Raw genomic sequence first — 16,232 nt, 5'->3', positions numbered from 1 at the left:
GCCTGCAGCTACGTTTGCGCACGCGTAAATCCATCCCACCGGCCAGTCGTTTCTTCAGGACCAGTTTTTTCACTTGATTTGGCCCGAGGAACGCTCCGTACTTAGGGGTGTGACAGAACAGGAGACGGAACAGGAATTTGGTTTGCAATTGGTTTACCTTTCGTATTCCCGAAACTCGGTGGGCGTCGCGCGCAGGCCAAAGTGGTGTGGCTGAAGGTATAGAGAACTTGGACTCCTGACATGCCTCGGTATGCGCAGCTGGTCATGGGCCCCGCAGGCAGCGGGAAGGTAAGGAGAGTAAAGTGGCAGTGTTAAGCAGGAAATTCAGGTCGTAAAAGAGACGGGCCTGGAGGGGCTGGGGATTTAGCTCAGCGGCATAAGCGCCTGCCTTGCAAGCAGGCAGTCGTGAGTTCGATCCCTGGTACCGATAAAAACGAAAAAGACAAAAAAAAAAAAAAAAAAAGAGAGAGAGACAGGCCTGGTGTGGTGGTACAGGCCTCGAATCACAGCACTTCGGAGGCTGAGGCAGGAGGATCCTTGCGAGTTCGAGACCAGCCTGGATTATAAAATGAGCTCAACGCTGGCCTGAACTGTATAGGGACACCCTGGCTCAAAAAGAAAAAAAATGAGAGAGAGAGGGCCGTAGATGTGTGTACTGGGCTGAGACTTTGGACAACTCACTTATGCACTCCATGCCCCTTTTTTGCTTGAAAGAAGTGTGATGATAACTGGTAACATACATTGGTACTGCGCAAAACGTCTCATTTACTGTGAGATAGGCCTCATTGTTCACATTTTACAGGTAGAAAAAAGCGAGATGCAAAAAGGAAGGTTTTAAGTTTTGGCCTAAGATCGCACGGTAGTATGTTGTGGCAGAAATTTGAGTAAAGTTTTACGTAAGTCTAGATTCTGGCCTTATTTAGCATCCAGAAAATTAACGTGATGTCGTTTTCCTTTACTATTCTCGGAGGTCGGGCCATGGACTGTTGGTATTTGAGGTGACATTAAATGGTACATATAGCCAGCATTAAAGATCATTAGATGACATATGGAGAAAGTTGTTCCCTTTTCAACTCTCTAAGTTCTTGACTTTGTGAGGTGAGATTTGTTTGGTTCTAGTATATCTTCAACATTTCTTTAATTTCCAGGTCTTTTCAGAGAGCAGATTTTAGACTCAAGCCTCTCAATTGGAAACTGTATTTAGTTAAGACTAAAAATTTAATCCTAGAGCCGGTTGTAGTGGCACGCCTGTAATCCCAGCAGTCAGGAGGCTAAGGCAGGAGGATCGTTGCAAGTTCGAGACCAGCCTGGGCTACAAAGTGAGCTCAAGGCCAGCCTGAACTGCATAGTGAGACCCTGTCTCAAAAAAAAAAAAAAAAAAAAAAACATTAATCCTAGCCAGAAGTTTAAAAATTTTTAGGTTGCACACGCCTGTAATCCCAGGTACTCTAGAAGCAATTGTAGAGTTGTAAATTCAAAGCTAGCCTGAGCAGGGGGGCATGGAGGGGCCACCTGAAATGCATAGTGAGACCTTGTCTCAAAAAAACAAAATACAAACAGCCTGAGCAATTTAAATAGACCTTATCACAAGACAAAATACAACAAAGGGCCTAGGGATTTAGCTCAGCACTCCTAGGTTTTTTGTTTTTTTGAGGCAGGGTCTCACTGTAGTTCAGGCTGGGTGTGAACTCTATGTGGCCTCGACTGGCCTCAAACTCAAACAGAGCTTCCTGCCTCAGCCTCCTGAACAGTGAGACTACAGGCAGTGTTACCACACCCAGCTCAGTACTCCCAGATTTCAGTCCCTTATACCACACACATAGTCAGTAGAAAGTTATGTATAATTTCCTGTTTTTTTTCCAGTACTTGGAATCAAATTCACGACCTTGCACCTGCCATGCAGGCGCTTATACTGCTGAGCTAAATCTCCAGCCCCGAAAGTTATGTATAACTTCATGGTTACCTTCAGATTATGATAAACATAATCATAATTGGGTTCTGTTTACAATAATAATAGATTCTTTTAAACAAATAATAAATAATATTAGAAGCACTCAAATATAATAGAAACAGTGAGGGGCCAGGGATTTAGCTCAGTGGCGTAAGCGCCTGCCTGGCAAGCGCAAGGTCATGAGTTTGAGCCCCCATACCAAAAAAAAAAAAAAAAAAGAAGAAACAGTGAAGTTAATCAAATTACAGAAGTGTGGGAAATACTAGAGTCTATGGATGTGTTCTGTGGCATCAGTTCTCTTTTCTTTTCTTTTTTTTTTTTTTTTTTTTTGGCCTTTTTTGTTTTTATCAGTACCAGGGATGGAACTCACGACCGCACACTTGCAAAGAAGGCTCTTATGCTGCTGAGCTAAGTCCCCAGTTTTTTTTTTTTTTTTGTCTTTTTCCTTTTTATCGGTACCAGGGATCGAACTCATGACTGCCTGCTTGCAAGGCAGGCATTTATGCTGCTGAGCTAAATCCCCAGCTCCAAGTCCCCAGTTTTCAATGAACAGGGTCTGAGCCATTGACCTATTCTGGACTCAGGAGATTTGCATGTGACTAAGCAGCTTTTTCCTGTGCAGAGCTTATATCAGAGAAGATGGGTGACTTATTGGTTAAGATATGGGATGATGCCTAGAGATAGCATCCAAAGTAGAGAGGGTGATTATGTGTAAAGAAGAGAAACATGGTTGAAGTTATTCTGTAGTCTAGGTCAATTTTTTGGACCAGTTGTGTTCAAAAAGTATCTTTCTATAAATTTTTGATGCTTACTGTCAAAAACACTCATTGAGCATGTTGTTTATGTCAAGCCCTGATTTGAATTCCAGTGAGTGTATAGTGAACAAACAAAACAAAAATCTCTGTCCTTGTGGAGCTTACATTTAAACATAAAAAGTCACTCATGGAAATAATTACTAAGCATTTATTATGTAACAGGTGCTGTGCTGATCCTTGGGCTTATAAAACTGAATGAGAAGCCAGTGCAGGCCTGTAATCCCAGCACTCCAGGAGGCTTAGACTAGAGCATCCCAAATTCAAGGGCAGCCTAGACAAAAAGTCCTTGTTTAAAAAAAAAAAAAAAAAAAAAGATTATAAAGGACTGAGAATGTAGTTCAATGCAAAGTGGAGTTCCATGTTTCTACTGGAAGGAAAAAAAAAAAAAAGAATGAGATAGGGCCAGGGATTTAGCTCACCGGGATAAGCATCTCCCTGATAAATGTCAGCTTGCAAGTTCAATCCTCAGTACCAAAAAAATTTTTAAATTTAAAATTTTTTAAAAAAGAATGAGATAACACCTGTGTCTTTAAACAGGGCAGGTAGAAGAGACAAAGAAGTAGCTTAGAGATTTTACTTACTTACTGGTCTTTTTGAGACATGGTCTCACTGTGCAGTTCAGGCTGGTCTCCAGTTTACAATGAGCCTCCTGCCTCAGCCTCCTCAGTGCTGGGATTACAGATATATGCACCACACCCAGCCAATTTAGAGATTTTTTAACATGGTGTTAAAATCAAGGAATACTTGAAGAGGAAAAAGTTCTCTAAAGCAGAAGTGACTAGCTGATACCCTACCTACAAGCTGTTTATTGATGCTTCCTCTTGGAGTGCTGTTTTCCTAGGCTAACAAGCATATACCCATGTGCTGAGATCCCCCCTACTCAGAGACACCACTAGACCCTCCTACCTAAGACTTTGGACCTGCAAGTCCTAGTAGAAATACTGCATGTTCCATGCTGCACTATGTAACCAATACCATTCCTTTTCTTTTTAGTTTTTCTTTTGATTCTAGGGATCAAATCCCGGCCTCACCCTTTTAAAGCATGAGCACTACTTCTGTGCTACATTTCCAACCATAGAAAACTTTCCTTTAAATTCCCATTGTTGCATGTTAGAGCAGTAAAAAGCCTTAATGATCATAGAAGACATCCCAGTTAAAGATGGAAAATTGAAGAGTAGACAGGAGAAGCAGCTTCCTCAGCTTTTCCTGTGGGTTCAGGGCAAGTCTGGAGCAGCAGGCTAGGCAGTGTCTTTGCCTCATTTTTAGGCAGCCCCTGGTTATGAAAGCAGGGGTCTGACTTTGGATACTGCACAGAGAATATCACTACAGTGCTTATTCTAACCGCTCATGCCTTGGGACGTTACAGAGCACCTACTGTGCCACCATGGTCCAGCACTGTGAAGCCCTCAACCGCTCTGTCCAGGTAGTAAACCTCGATCCGGCCGCAGAACACTTCAGCTACCCCGTGATGGCTGGTAAGTCCTAGCAGAGCCTTCCCCTTCCTTCAGGAGTGGCGAGGCCAGAGAGGGCAGGGCATGCTGGCTTCTTGGCACAGAAACTGAAAAATTTGAGAAACTTACTGTGCTGTCCTCTGGTTTGTGGTGAACATCATGAAGCTAAATGTTCCTTGGTGACATTTATTTGTGGTGATGAATGACAGTGTCTTTTCTTGGGTTTGGAGGGGGGACTTGTAATGGGTAGATTCCTCCTCCATCTCCCTTCCCATCTGCCTTTTTCTTGCTTAATCCTACTGCAGTAAATCTATACTTCCATTTACTTATGGTACCAGGAATTGAATTTAGGACCTGGTGCTTGCTAGGCAGGTGATGTGCCGCTGAGCTACATCCCTGACTGTAGTAAATCTATACTAAAGCTAATTTGGTTGAGGCACACAGTGGGTGCTCAAGCTAACCCTAGTAAAAAAAAAAAAAAAAAAAAAAAGAATAAGGTTGAGTAGAAACTACTCACATACCAAAGATAGAATATTTGGGTCAGTTGTACACAGACACATAAAGCCGCAGGTCAGGTGAGTTTATGCAGGAGAGGAGGGTAGTTAGAGAAGAGGACCCGAGCCTGAGCCTCAAAGTTGTCTTCTCTTCCGAGGTCTGGTAGAGGAGTGACGCCAGAAGGGAAGGAGGAAAATGTACCTTGTAAATGCCAAGAGAGGCCAGGTGGGGGTGGGCGTACATGCCTGTAGTCCTGGGTCCTCAGGAGGCTGAGGCTTGGGGGGTGCTTGGGCCCGGGAGTTTGAGACCACTAGGCAACGTAGTGAGATCCTGCTTCAAAGAAAAGCCAGAATGAAACTAAAGATGTCATTGAGAATGGAAATAATCTCAAGAGCAAGAAGGGAAGGGAGATCCAAATGGGGAGAGTTTTGCCTTTGCTAGGAGCAGTGTTGACAGTGAAAGAATGGAAAGTTCTGTTTGGTTGACTTATAGTTTCTAATAATGATGGGTGTGGTTCTTATCAGACAGTGTGTGAATTTGGGAGAGGCAGGTTTTGTAGCGGAAGGAGGAGGAAATACAAGACAGAAGGCTTACTAGAGCGATTTACTCACTAAACGAACTCAGAGCCTCTCCCAAAACCCAAGAACAGGAGATTATGAGATTCTAGACTCCAAAACACAAAAGCTAGTTGGAGCCAGGGCCCGCTTTGTGCCTCTCTGCTCTTCTCCCTGTCCATGAGCTTTCCTGCTTCAGGACAGCGTGGTACCAAGTTTACAGTATTTTTCGGTGACTGACTGGTGTCCTTGGTTCATCCTTCTAGAAGGCCAATTTTATTGTCCCTATGTATTGGCTCTTCATCCTTGGGGAAGGGGGAGGGATAGAATACCAGTGTAAATATGCCTGTGAATGAAGCCCAGTGCACAAAAATAAATAAAAGTCGAAGATAGAGCCAGGCATAGGCTGTCCTCTCAGCTAATCAGGAGGCTGAAGCAAGATCACAAGTTTGAGTCTAGGCTGGACAACTTAGTGAGACCTGTCTCAAAATAAAATTTAAAAAAGGCTGGAGATGTCATTCAGCACTTTCCTAGTAGCCATGAACCTCTGGGGCTGATTCTCAGTACTGGAACAAAACAAAAACCTAAAGTCTAACTACTGATTTCCAAAAACTTATAACAGAACCATACTTATACCAGAATTTTTAATCCCTTTAACCCCTTCAATTGTTAATTAAGTAATGTTCATTTTCATCCTTCTGCCCCAGGATTCAAGACTCCCACCTTACCTCCCGTCCTATAAAAGGCCAAGTGAGGCTCAGGAGGTTAAGTAGCTCCCCTAAAGTCGTCATGTTAAAAGATAATAGCATTGTTTTTACCTGATATTTTTAGTAGTACATATTAACATGTTCAAAGTGTGAAAGACTAAAACTAAGCAGGAGAATGTCTTCTTCCCTGGTCTGATCCCTGATACTCACATATCTTCCCTGGAGGCCGCTGCTCATACCAGTTTCTGGTGTGTACTTCCATAGATGATCTGTGCATATAAAATCCAAGATGTGTACATATTGTGGATGTTCACTAAACTTTTCCTGTTTGTTTGTTGGTTTGTTTTTTGTGGTATCAGGGATCGATCTTACAACCGCGTGCTCGCCAGGCAGGTGCTTATGCCACTGAGCTAAATCCCCAGGCCCTCCTGTTTTCTTTTTAAAACATGTAATTGCACTGTTTTTTCTAGTACTGGGAATCAGACATGGGGGGACTCTGTCACTCAGCCCTATCCCTAGTATCTTTAACCCTTTTTCTTTTTTTTTTTTTTTTCCTTCGAGACAGGGTCTCACTGTGCAGTTCAGGCTGGCCTTGAGCTCACTTTGTAGCCCAGGCTGGTCTCGAACTTGCAACAATCCGCCTGCCTCAGCCTCCTGAATGCTGGGATTACAGGCGTGAGCCACCATGTCTGGCTACCCTTTTTCATTTTTAAGACATCATCTCACTAAGTTGCCAAGGCTGGGCTTGAATTTGCAATCCTCCTGCCTCACCTCCTGAGTAGCTGGGATTATGGACATGCACAGTATGACATCATTCTTACAGAGTTCTGCATTGTATATTTTTCTCACTTAATAATATACCAAGGGGATTGTGTTAGTACTTAAAGAGCTTCTCCCTCTTTTTTATCTCTGTACAGTATTTCATTGTACAGTGTCTGGCTGTCCAATAATTTATTGATCAGTTCTTGTTGATGGACGCTACGACAGTGAAAAAAGTGTATAAATTCCTATGTGCGTGTTTTTATATAATTGTCATTACTGGAGAGGTTAAGTTTTGAATGGCCACTTCTATTCTGGGTCCTGTCTGTCCCTTTCAGACATCCGGGAACTGATTGAAGTGGATGATGTGATGGAGGATGACTCTCTGCGGTTTGGTCCCAATGGAGGATTGGTGTTTTGCATGGAGTATTTCGCCAATAATTTCGACTGGCTGGAGAACTGTCTTGGCCATGTGGAAGATGACTACATCCTTTTCGACTGTCCAGGCAAGTCAGCTGTGTGAATGTGTCACTTACCTTCAAGCTGTAATTGTGTTCTCAATGGGAGGAGGTGTGGTGAGCATTTGTAACCCTTGGTTGTAGTGCAACGTCTCTACCTCACCCCCTGAGCTCATCAAGGGCTACTACACTGGCAACACCGCGGGGAGCAAGGGAGCCATAGGCTCTGCCTTCGCGGAACTCACAATCTAGAGTGCACAGGTTTAAACAAAACCCCCCCATGGTGACTTAATGCTTCCTTGTGACCAGCATCCCACAGAAGTAACAGACTGTCATGAAGTAGGGCAATCAGAGCAGCTTCAGATTAGGTGGTCATTAAACTGAGCTGCTTAATGGGGTGAAAGTGAAAACGCAGTGGTCCAGGCAGAGGGCACAGCAGGCCAGAGTCCTGGAGCAGAAGGGAGCAGGCAGGTTTGAGGTGCTGCAGAGGCCAGTGTGGCTGAGCACCGTGAGTGAGGAGGAGGTAAGGAGTGAGGAGGAGCCGTGTGGTAAGTCTGGGAGTTACAGATGGTTTTTAAGACCTGAGCCTAACCTGGCTGGTCACTTGTGGCCCTCATTCGTTACCTCTTGCTTCTCACTGAACACAACCTGCAGTAAGTGTACACATCATAAATGTAGTTTTGGTGAGTACCAAGCTGCACAGCCCTTTGCAGCACTAATCCTCACCTTTTCCACCCTAATTCCTGGGATTGAGCTTGGGCATTCCAGGAAAGCTCTTACCAGGGAGCCGTATCCCAGCCTTAGCACTCACTTTTCCATTAGCTACATGAAGCCCTCCCGGACCTCATCGTGGTCCAGAGGAGTCCACATTGTAATCCCAGGGAAAAGTTACCGGAACTCCAATAATTAATTCCAATCTACCACTTCCAGTGCAAGCCACAGTGACAGTAAAGACACTAAGGCATGTTTATAGTTGTGAGGAGCCAACGGGGTCCGAAGTCCAGCTAAAATGATGGCTAATTGGAACAAAGGCTCCACCCAGTGCTGAACCCGGGTTTCATTAAAAAGGGGGATGGCTCAGGGATGAGTGACTGTGAGAAAGGTGGGAGGTGTGTGAGTGCTATGAGCTGGGTCGGTGGGAGGCCTGGAAGCACCTCTGCAGTTTGCAGAGAGAGAGAGAGGCAGAAAGAGTAATCTGCATGTCACAGATCGGGGCAGTATCTGATGTTTTGGTGGTGGTGCTTCAGCTTTGATGTGCACTCATCATGCCCTGAAATGGCACAGCCTCTTTCTCAAAGCTCAATCTCAGCTTACAGTTGGCATCACTCAGCATAGCTCATTGCATACCTTGGGAGTGTCAGCAGGTATCACTGTCCGGTCACATTGCTTTAAAGACTACACATTAGCACCTTGGTTAGACCAATTTGTAGCACTTCTAGCCAATTGAGGGGATAAGGAAATACCCTACCCAGCTCTGTGCATAACAATCCACGGTAGCAGGGCCAAATGCTCTGCTTTCAAGGAGTGCTGTCCAGGTGGTTTTCCACAGTTGGCAAAGTGTGTAGTGTGAGAGCTTCATTTTCCACATTAGACTAGATAGTTTGCTTGAGTTTCCCTTAGGTTTTGTGATTGCTTTGTGAGGTTAGAAGGCCCTATAAAAATTGAGTACATTATTACTTTTTTGTTGTTGTTCCAGAATTGAACTCAGTACCTTGAGCTTGCCAGGCAGGTGCTGTGCCACTTACATTCCTGACCTGAGGATGTTATTACTAACATTCTTTTTCCACCATTATCTTACTGGTAAAACTTCTGTTCTTTATTTGACACTTAACCTATTTCCTGTGTATGTCATTCTCGTTACCCTTTTCCTGTAGGTCAGATCGAGTTGTACACTCACCTGCCTGTGATGAAGCAGCTGGTCCAGCAGCTGGAACAGTGGGAGTTCCGAGTCTGTGGCGTGTTCCTTGTTGATTCTCAGTTCATGGTAGAGTCCTTTAAGGTATGAGGGTAGTTCTGTTGTTGACTTGGTAACAGGTACAAGCAGTTGGCAGTCACCTTTAATTACTGTGTGATTCTGGACATTTCACCAGACTATTTCAGTGACTTAGTATCCTTTCTTATTAAATTACTAGGCTAACATTGTAACTTGAAACTGATGAGTGATGATTATTATACAGATTTTGAGGAACTGCTTACCAAGAACTACTGTCATCCCAGCACTCAGCAGGCTGAAGCAGGAGGATCACCATAAGTTCAAGGCCAATTTGGACTATATAGGAAGGCCCTGTCTCCAAAAAACAAAACAATTATTTTAAAAGAACTGTGGGTGGCCTTCCAGGAAGATAGTAGTGTCCTGAACACCAAAGAAACTGCGTCTATTTGGTTGTCCAGATGCAGAAATATAATAACATGAGGAAGAAAACAGTGAGGGAAATGGGTCCCCAGGATCTGGTGCGAGAATTGAAGTCCACAGGGACAGTAAAGAAACCTTAAAGCAGAGGCTCTTTCCCCCTGAGCCCTGACTCACTGTGTGGCAGGGCAGCTCCAGCCCGCAGACCCACTGTGACTACTCGTGACCCCAGGGGCCTCCACGCAGAAATACACTAGTGGAACACAACCATAGATGTAGCAGATTGCAGGGGCTGGTGAGTTATTTGGGTTCAGACACTCCCCAGGAGAGGGTGATTGGTCAGTAGCCATCTTTGAGAGGGGCCTACTGAACTGGGAACTCAGAGCACCTGTAGGCTATCTCCATCTGGTGGGCTCGCAGGTCAGGGCGAGGTGGAGCCAAGCTTGCATTGGTAGGAGGTCAAGGAGCCAAGCTCAAGCCAGCAGGAGGCACACAGTGTTCCAGGCTGAACAAATCAGGTTCCCTCCTCAAAACCAGAATCCAGGCTGAGCTTCAGTGGGACTAAAGACGCAGTCTTGCTGGAATTCTCCACTACCCTGCCGCAAATCTGTGGTTGCCTTGCTGGGATTGATGAACACAGATTGGACTCTGCCAGTGACAGCAGAGACATACCCTAAAGTGCACTTTTTTGTTTTGTTTTCTTTTGTATTTGTTGCTCGTTCTTGTTTTTATGAGTGAACATTGTTTCTAGTTTTTTTTATAATTCTGTTCATGTTTATTTTTCTTCTCTTTCCCTCTTGTCTTCTTCACCAGTTTCCCAAAGATCACATAATCTTCATTTATTTTTGAGCCTTTCTTCTAATCTTTTCCTCTTCTATTCTTTATTTTTTTCCCCCTTAATTCCTTTTAAATTTTCTCCGATAAGAGTAAAATGGCCATATTGGGGGCATATTTACTGTATAGAATTTTCTGATTCATTTTAGATTTTCTTATATGACCCCAACTATAGTTCATAAGGTTAAAGGTAGCGAATTAATAGTTACCACAGCTTGTCATTTGCTAGGCTGTGTTTGATGCTACTGTTTTTGCTGATTGTGCCACTTCAACCAAGGTGACAGAATTGTTCTAATCAGTTGTTCTGGTATGGCAAGACAGATTGCATAAGGGCCATATATAGTACTATAGGCCAATGCCAAAGAACTAGAGCTGGGTTAAATGGGCAGCAACTTCTCATCCCCAGTAAACTGAAGAGGTGAGATCTTACGACAGACTCAAAGCCCAAAAGCCAGCTACACAAATAATCTCTCAGATAACTACAGAGATGTTGAAAGACATGGATAGTGACTCCAGAGCAGGTGCAGATTAAAAAATAGAGGAGCTTCGGAGAATGATGGAAACCTTGAAGGCCCAACATAGGAAGTAAATAGAATCTGTGTAATAGATTCAAACATATGCAAGAGATTAAAAATTTCATTCAAAGTATATGCAGCAGAATGAGCCACCTTGAGGACAGAATATCTAATTCTGTCCACAGGATTGCGATTAGTGATTGTGCAAAGAAAGATTTCTTAAAAATAGCAAGGGACCTGAAAGATTAATCCAACAGCAGCTAGGTGATACAAAGAATAGCATAAGATTTATCAGAGTCAATGAAAAGAACCATGACTGTACAATTTTTTTTTTTTTTTTTTTTGTCTTTTTTCCTTTTTACCGGTACTGGGGATCGAACTCATGACTGCCTGCTTGCAAGGCAGGCACTTATGCCGCTGAGCTAAATCCCCAGCCCCCGACAGTACAAAAGTGTTCACATAAGCAATAGCAGAAAACTTCCCAAACATGGAAAAAGAATTTGACATAATGGATAAGTGAAGCAAAGTCTCACTATGTAGCTCAGGCTGGCCTTGAACTCACAGCAGTCCTCCTGCCTCTGACTCCCAAGTGATGGAATTAGGGGTGTGTGCCACCACACCTGGCACAAGAACAGGATCTTGGAGGCTTTTACAGAAAAGATCAAATCACCTATAAAGAAAAGCCCATCAGAATCATAGCAGACTTCTCAAACCTTCAGATGTGGAGAGCTGGGAGTGAAGTGTTTCAAGCAATAAAAGAAAACCTCCAGCCCATATTGATGTAGTCCAAGAAACCATCTTTCAAAATTAATGGAGAAATAAGATATTTTCATGACAAAGAACACCTGAAGAGATTCATGATCACCAAACCAGCACTCCAAAATATTCTGAAGGACATTCTAGAAAGAGATGGTGAGACACCAGGGATATAGCTCATTGGCATAAGCACTTACCTGGCAAGCACAAGGTCCTAAGTTCAATTTCTGAGGACTACAACTACATGAACTCCAACAAAATGAATTCACGAGGCAAGGCAAGACAGAGGAAAGTGGAGACCCGCAACAAAAAATAATGTGACAGTAAGTCAGTGCATATCAGTTATTACTGTCAGTGCAAGTGGTCTCAATTCACTGATCAAAAGTACATAGAACATGCTTAAGTAAATGCAATGAAATTGGAAGCCAGTGCGAAAAAAAACCACAAGAACTTTAGCACATGGAAATTAATACCCTTCTGAACAACAGTGGGTCATAGATGAAATTAAAGAAGAAATTAGATGGTTTGTATAATTAAATGACAGTGGCAGTACAACATAACCAGAAGCCATGGGAGCTGTCCACAAAGGAAGTTTATAGCAGTGAATTCCCTAACAGAAAAAAGCCAAAAAAGGGACTGTAATGTGTGATTGTTTTTCTTTTTAAGCTGTACCCCCAAATTTTCCAGATGTGTTTCAGTAAAGGTTAGGGTGAGTAAGGGATAGAGCCAAGTGAGCCAGGTGTCTGAGCCATGACACATAAGTGCTACAGGATGTCATTTTTATTCAGGGTTATATACCAAAACTCCTCAAAAATAAATACAATACGACGTTAAGTAAATACAATATAGAGAGCATTTTTAGTGATTAAAAATAAGTCTATTTTTAATCTGCTGAGGACCTTTTGTCCAGTTTTTAAACTGTCTGAATCAAAATCCATTTCTCATGACTAGCTCTTGAGGATATTAGATGGGAAAGGTGGTTAGTGATGTGGTATCAATCAAGATGAGTAGTCACTGGAGATTAAATCTATATCTTTGTCTTTTTCTATAATATCAGAATTTCTGTTTTTTCTTTTTTCCTTTCTTCCTTTTTTTTTTTTTTTTTTTGAGACAGTCTGACTGTGTAGTTCATGCTGTCCTTGAACTCACTGTGTACACCACACTGGCCTCAAGCTCACAGCGATCCTCCTGCCTCAGCCTCAGGAGTGCTGGGATTACCGGAGTGCGCCACTGCACCCAGCTGGCATTTCTTTCACTTAGCCCAGCTCCTTTCCAAGGAGGAGTTGAAGGCTCTATTTGGAGACTGTTGGTGTCAGGTAACTTGTCTTCTCTTTTGTGTCCTCCTTCAGTTTATTTCCGGCATCCTGGCTGCTCTGAGTGCCATGATCTCTTTAGAAATCCCACAAGTTAACATCATGACGAAAATGGATCTGCTGAGTAAAAAAGCGAAAAAGGAAATTGAGAGGTGAGTTCACTATTCTTCCATTACCTTCAGTACTCAGCTACCAAGGTGAGCGTTTTCTGCTTTATTGAGATGTGTGGCTCATCAGCTTATAAATCTAGTTTCCTGATTCCTTTTATTCATTAGTCTTTTTTTCTCACTTTCAAAGGTTTCTAGATCCAGATATGTATTCTTTGTTAGAAGATTCAACCAGTGATCTAAAAAGCAAAAAATTCAAAAAATTGACTAAAGCTGTATGTGGCCTGGTAAGCTTGTGAAGTGCAATTAGTTTGTTCGTTTCTTTGTTTTTCCCCAAATGATATGAAGAGTTTGCCACATTCAGTCAGCTGCCAACTTTTTGGAAGCACAGTCCAACTCTCTGTTCTGCAAAGAGGAGGGGGATGGGAAGGGATCGAGTTGGCCCCACAGTTTAATTTAGAAGTAGTTACTGTCGCCGGTATGATGTGTGATGGCATAGGCCCTCCTGCCTGTACTCCCCGTGACCGGCGCAGCTCCCCAATGAGACAGGTGACGCTCTTGTGGACGACAGTTAACTGCTGGTTTATTTACGCGGGCTCTGGTTTATATATTTGGCCGTGACCAATCACAGGCTGCCACGAGGAAGCAGGGCGGGAATGGGACGCAGGCTCTGGCTACTATATCCAGCTGTGGCCAATCAGGAGTTGCCACAGAGTACAGAGTGAGCACGAAGTGTGCACGGGTTGGCTAATTTAAAGAGGGACGTAGCGCATTGCGGAAGCTGGCGTGGTCCTTAGTCCCGGGTGGGGTATGGTATGTTGAGTGCCTGTGCCCAACACCCCGCACTCCGCAGGCTGAGGCAGGAGGATTGCTAAGAGTTTGTGGGTGGCCTGGGCTACACAGTGAGTTTAAGGGCAGCCTGAACTACAAAGTGAGACCCTGTCTCAAAAAAAGAAGTTATTGGCAGGTCAGTAAATTAACATGTTTATTATTTCAAGCAATTTGGACAGTTCAGACTGTTTGTACCATTATGACAGTTCCAATTCAATGGTATGGAATTCAGATAAATACCCATGAACCAGTGAAGGTTTGGAAGGTCAGAGGTTAGAAAAGCAGTAATGATTTGCTGCTTTCTGTCTGTTTACCTCCTCTGCCTGTACCCCTAAGACACAACTGGTTTTAATCAGAAGTATAAATGGTTATAAAACTCGAATCTAAGCTGAAAATTATGTATTTTGCACAACTTCAGAACACACTTTTCTTGAACTCTCCAACTCACAGATTGATGACTACAGCATGGTCCGGTTTTTACCCTATGATCAGTCAGATGAAGAAAGCATGAACATTGTGTTACAGCACATCGATTTTGCCATTCAGTATGGAGAGGACTTGGAATTTAAAGAACCACGGGTAACTTTGGATTTGAGGTTTTTATGGGCTTTGGGGGAAAATATTTGCCAGCACTCAGCCTTCTCCTTCGTAATCCAGGCAACTCCTTAAATTAGTTTTTGTCATTGTGGTGGTTTGGGCTTTTCTGGATAACGTCTAAAACTTATCCCTGCATCCACTAGGAGGTACCAGCTTCCCTCTACCTTTTATTGAGGTGATAGCAGCTAAGTTGCTGGACTTACAGCTTGGGGTTCTGTACAAAGAGCAGGTAAAATCCATTTGAAATTGGCTGCTCTCACACATGTCACTTGGTGACCAGTGACAGTTACCAGGAGAGCATTAGCAAACTGGCTGAGAGTCCTTTCAATGTAAATTTAAATGAAAAAATGCTTCTGATGAGCTATCAGCACATCCGTTTACCATACCTGAAAAAATTCTGTCAACCATACCTCTGTCTTTAATCACTAATGGTTACAAGTAAGCATTTCCTGACACTTATCTTGGATTTATTGGTTACATGTAAAGCATTACCTGAGCTGGGGATTAGTTCAGTGTCATAAATGCCTGGCAAGCGTGAGGTCATGAGTTTGATCCCTGGTGCCAAAAAAAAAGCATTCCCTGGATAATCTATAACACTACTAGTCTACCTGAGAGAAGTGAATATATCTTATTTTCTGTTTCCTTCATGTCAGGAGCATGAAGATGAGTCTTCCTCCTCTATGTTTGATGAATATTTTCAAGAAAGCCAGAATGAATGAAACATTTACTAAATGGCATCATATATCTGTATGTATATGAAGATCTTGTGGCCAAATCGACAGATATTCTCTTTAAAGGAGACAGTAGGAGAAAGCTACTTATTTTAATGAAAAAAAGGAGTGCTTTACTCTTCACCTGGAACATCCCTGGACTCAGTTCTAAGTTACTCCGAAGCCACTGCTGTCTAAGAGGGGAATCTTTAGACTGGAAGAGGAGCTCAGTGATGGAACACCGTAAACATACGCAGAGCCCTGGCTTTGATTCTACAAAAGGGGCTGAGGGTGGGGTAGAATCTATACTAGAATTCTAATAGCATCAATTTAATTCTACTTTTAATTTTAGGTTTTATGTAGGCCAGTCTGGCCTTAAGGTCATTATGTAATCCATCAGGCTAGAATTCATGGCAGTCTTCCTGTCTCAGCCTCCTGAGTGCTAGGATTACAGGTATGTGCCAGCATACTTGATTTATCAGTGTAGATTTTAACAATCAAAGGCCAGGTGAGGAAAACAGCTGTGGCTCAGTGATAGAATGCTTGGCTTGCAGATTTTAAAATCCTGGGTCTAATCTTGTGAAAGGAAAAAAACCTAAAAGCAAATTCACATAGATTTGTATAATACAGGTTAGTGCCTGTTCTATATAATAAAATGCCAGTCTAATTTTATTTTTACACTTGGATTTTTATCTTTTGGTTTTTTTTTTTTTTTAAGATGCACAAATTATTGTAACAAAATATACCTCAAAAGGGTAAAATATCTGAAAGGGTATTGTAAGACCACTACCTATCTGTATCTTATTTTTGTATGTTGAAAAAGTATTACTTGTCTAATTAAAAAATTAAAATAACTGTTTTGAGATATATGTGTATATAGGAAAGAAAGAGAAAGGCAGCACTAACCTTTCCTTACACTCTTGTTTTCCTGGCAGTGTACTATTGAGGCAGGAAGCTCAATAAGTAAATTTCCCAAAGTGTCAAGATGTAGTCCATGTTGCTTTTAAAATGCAGTTTGTAGTCTCTGAG

General features: G+C 42.7%; 1 protein-coding gene across 1 annotated transcript; it reads left to right on the top strand.

The window, feature by feature from the left end:
- Nucleotides 1–81: 81 nt before the first annotated feature.
- Gpn3 (GPN-loop GTPase 3) lies at nt 82–16,058 on the top strand. The gene is made up of 8 exons (XM_003462933.5): nt 82–288; nt 4,133–4,241; nt 7,071–7,238; nt 9,065–9,189; nt 12,995–13,110; nt 13,256–13,352; nt 14,347–14,475; nt 15,147–16,058. Exons 1-8 carry the CDS (start codon nt 241–243, stop codon nt 15,210–15,212), a joined length of 858 nt encoding a protein of 285 aa, XP_003462981.1. The 5' UTR covers nt 82–240; the 3' UTR covers nt 15,213–16,058.
- The last annotated feature ends 174 nt before the right edge of the window (nt 16,059–16,232 follow it).

The sequence above is a fragment of the Cavia porcellus genome, unplaced genomic scaffold (assembly GCF_034190915.1).
Source record: "Cavia porcellus strain 051 isolate PalLab524CR breed Dunkin Hartley unplaced genomic scaffold, mCavPor4.1 scaffold_16, whole genome shotgun sequence".
In the NCBI taxonomy this organism is placed as follows: domain Eukaryota; kingdom Metazoa; phylum Chordata; class Mammalia; order Rodentia; family Caviidae; genus Cavia; species Cavia porcellus.
Note: the sequence above shows the minus strand (reverse complement) of the source record. Positions and strands in the feature narration are given on the sequence as shown.

What these genes read in the sequence shown, in the direction of transcription:
- Gpn3 (XM_003462933.5), top strand. Translation starts at nt 241, where the DNA reads ATGCCTCGGTATGCGCAGCTGGTCATGGGCCCCGCAGGCAGCGGGAAG. An exon ending in GCCCCGCAGGCAGCGGGAAG is followed by an intron (nt 289 to 4,132) that starts GTAAGGAGAGTA and finishes GGGACGTTACAG; the next exon opens with AGCACCTACTGTGCCACCAT. An exon ending in CAGCTACCCCGTGATGGCTG is followed by an intron (nt 4,242 to 7,070) that starts GTAAGTCCTAGC and finishes TGTCCCTTTCAG; the next exon opens with ACATCCGGGAACTGATTGAA.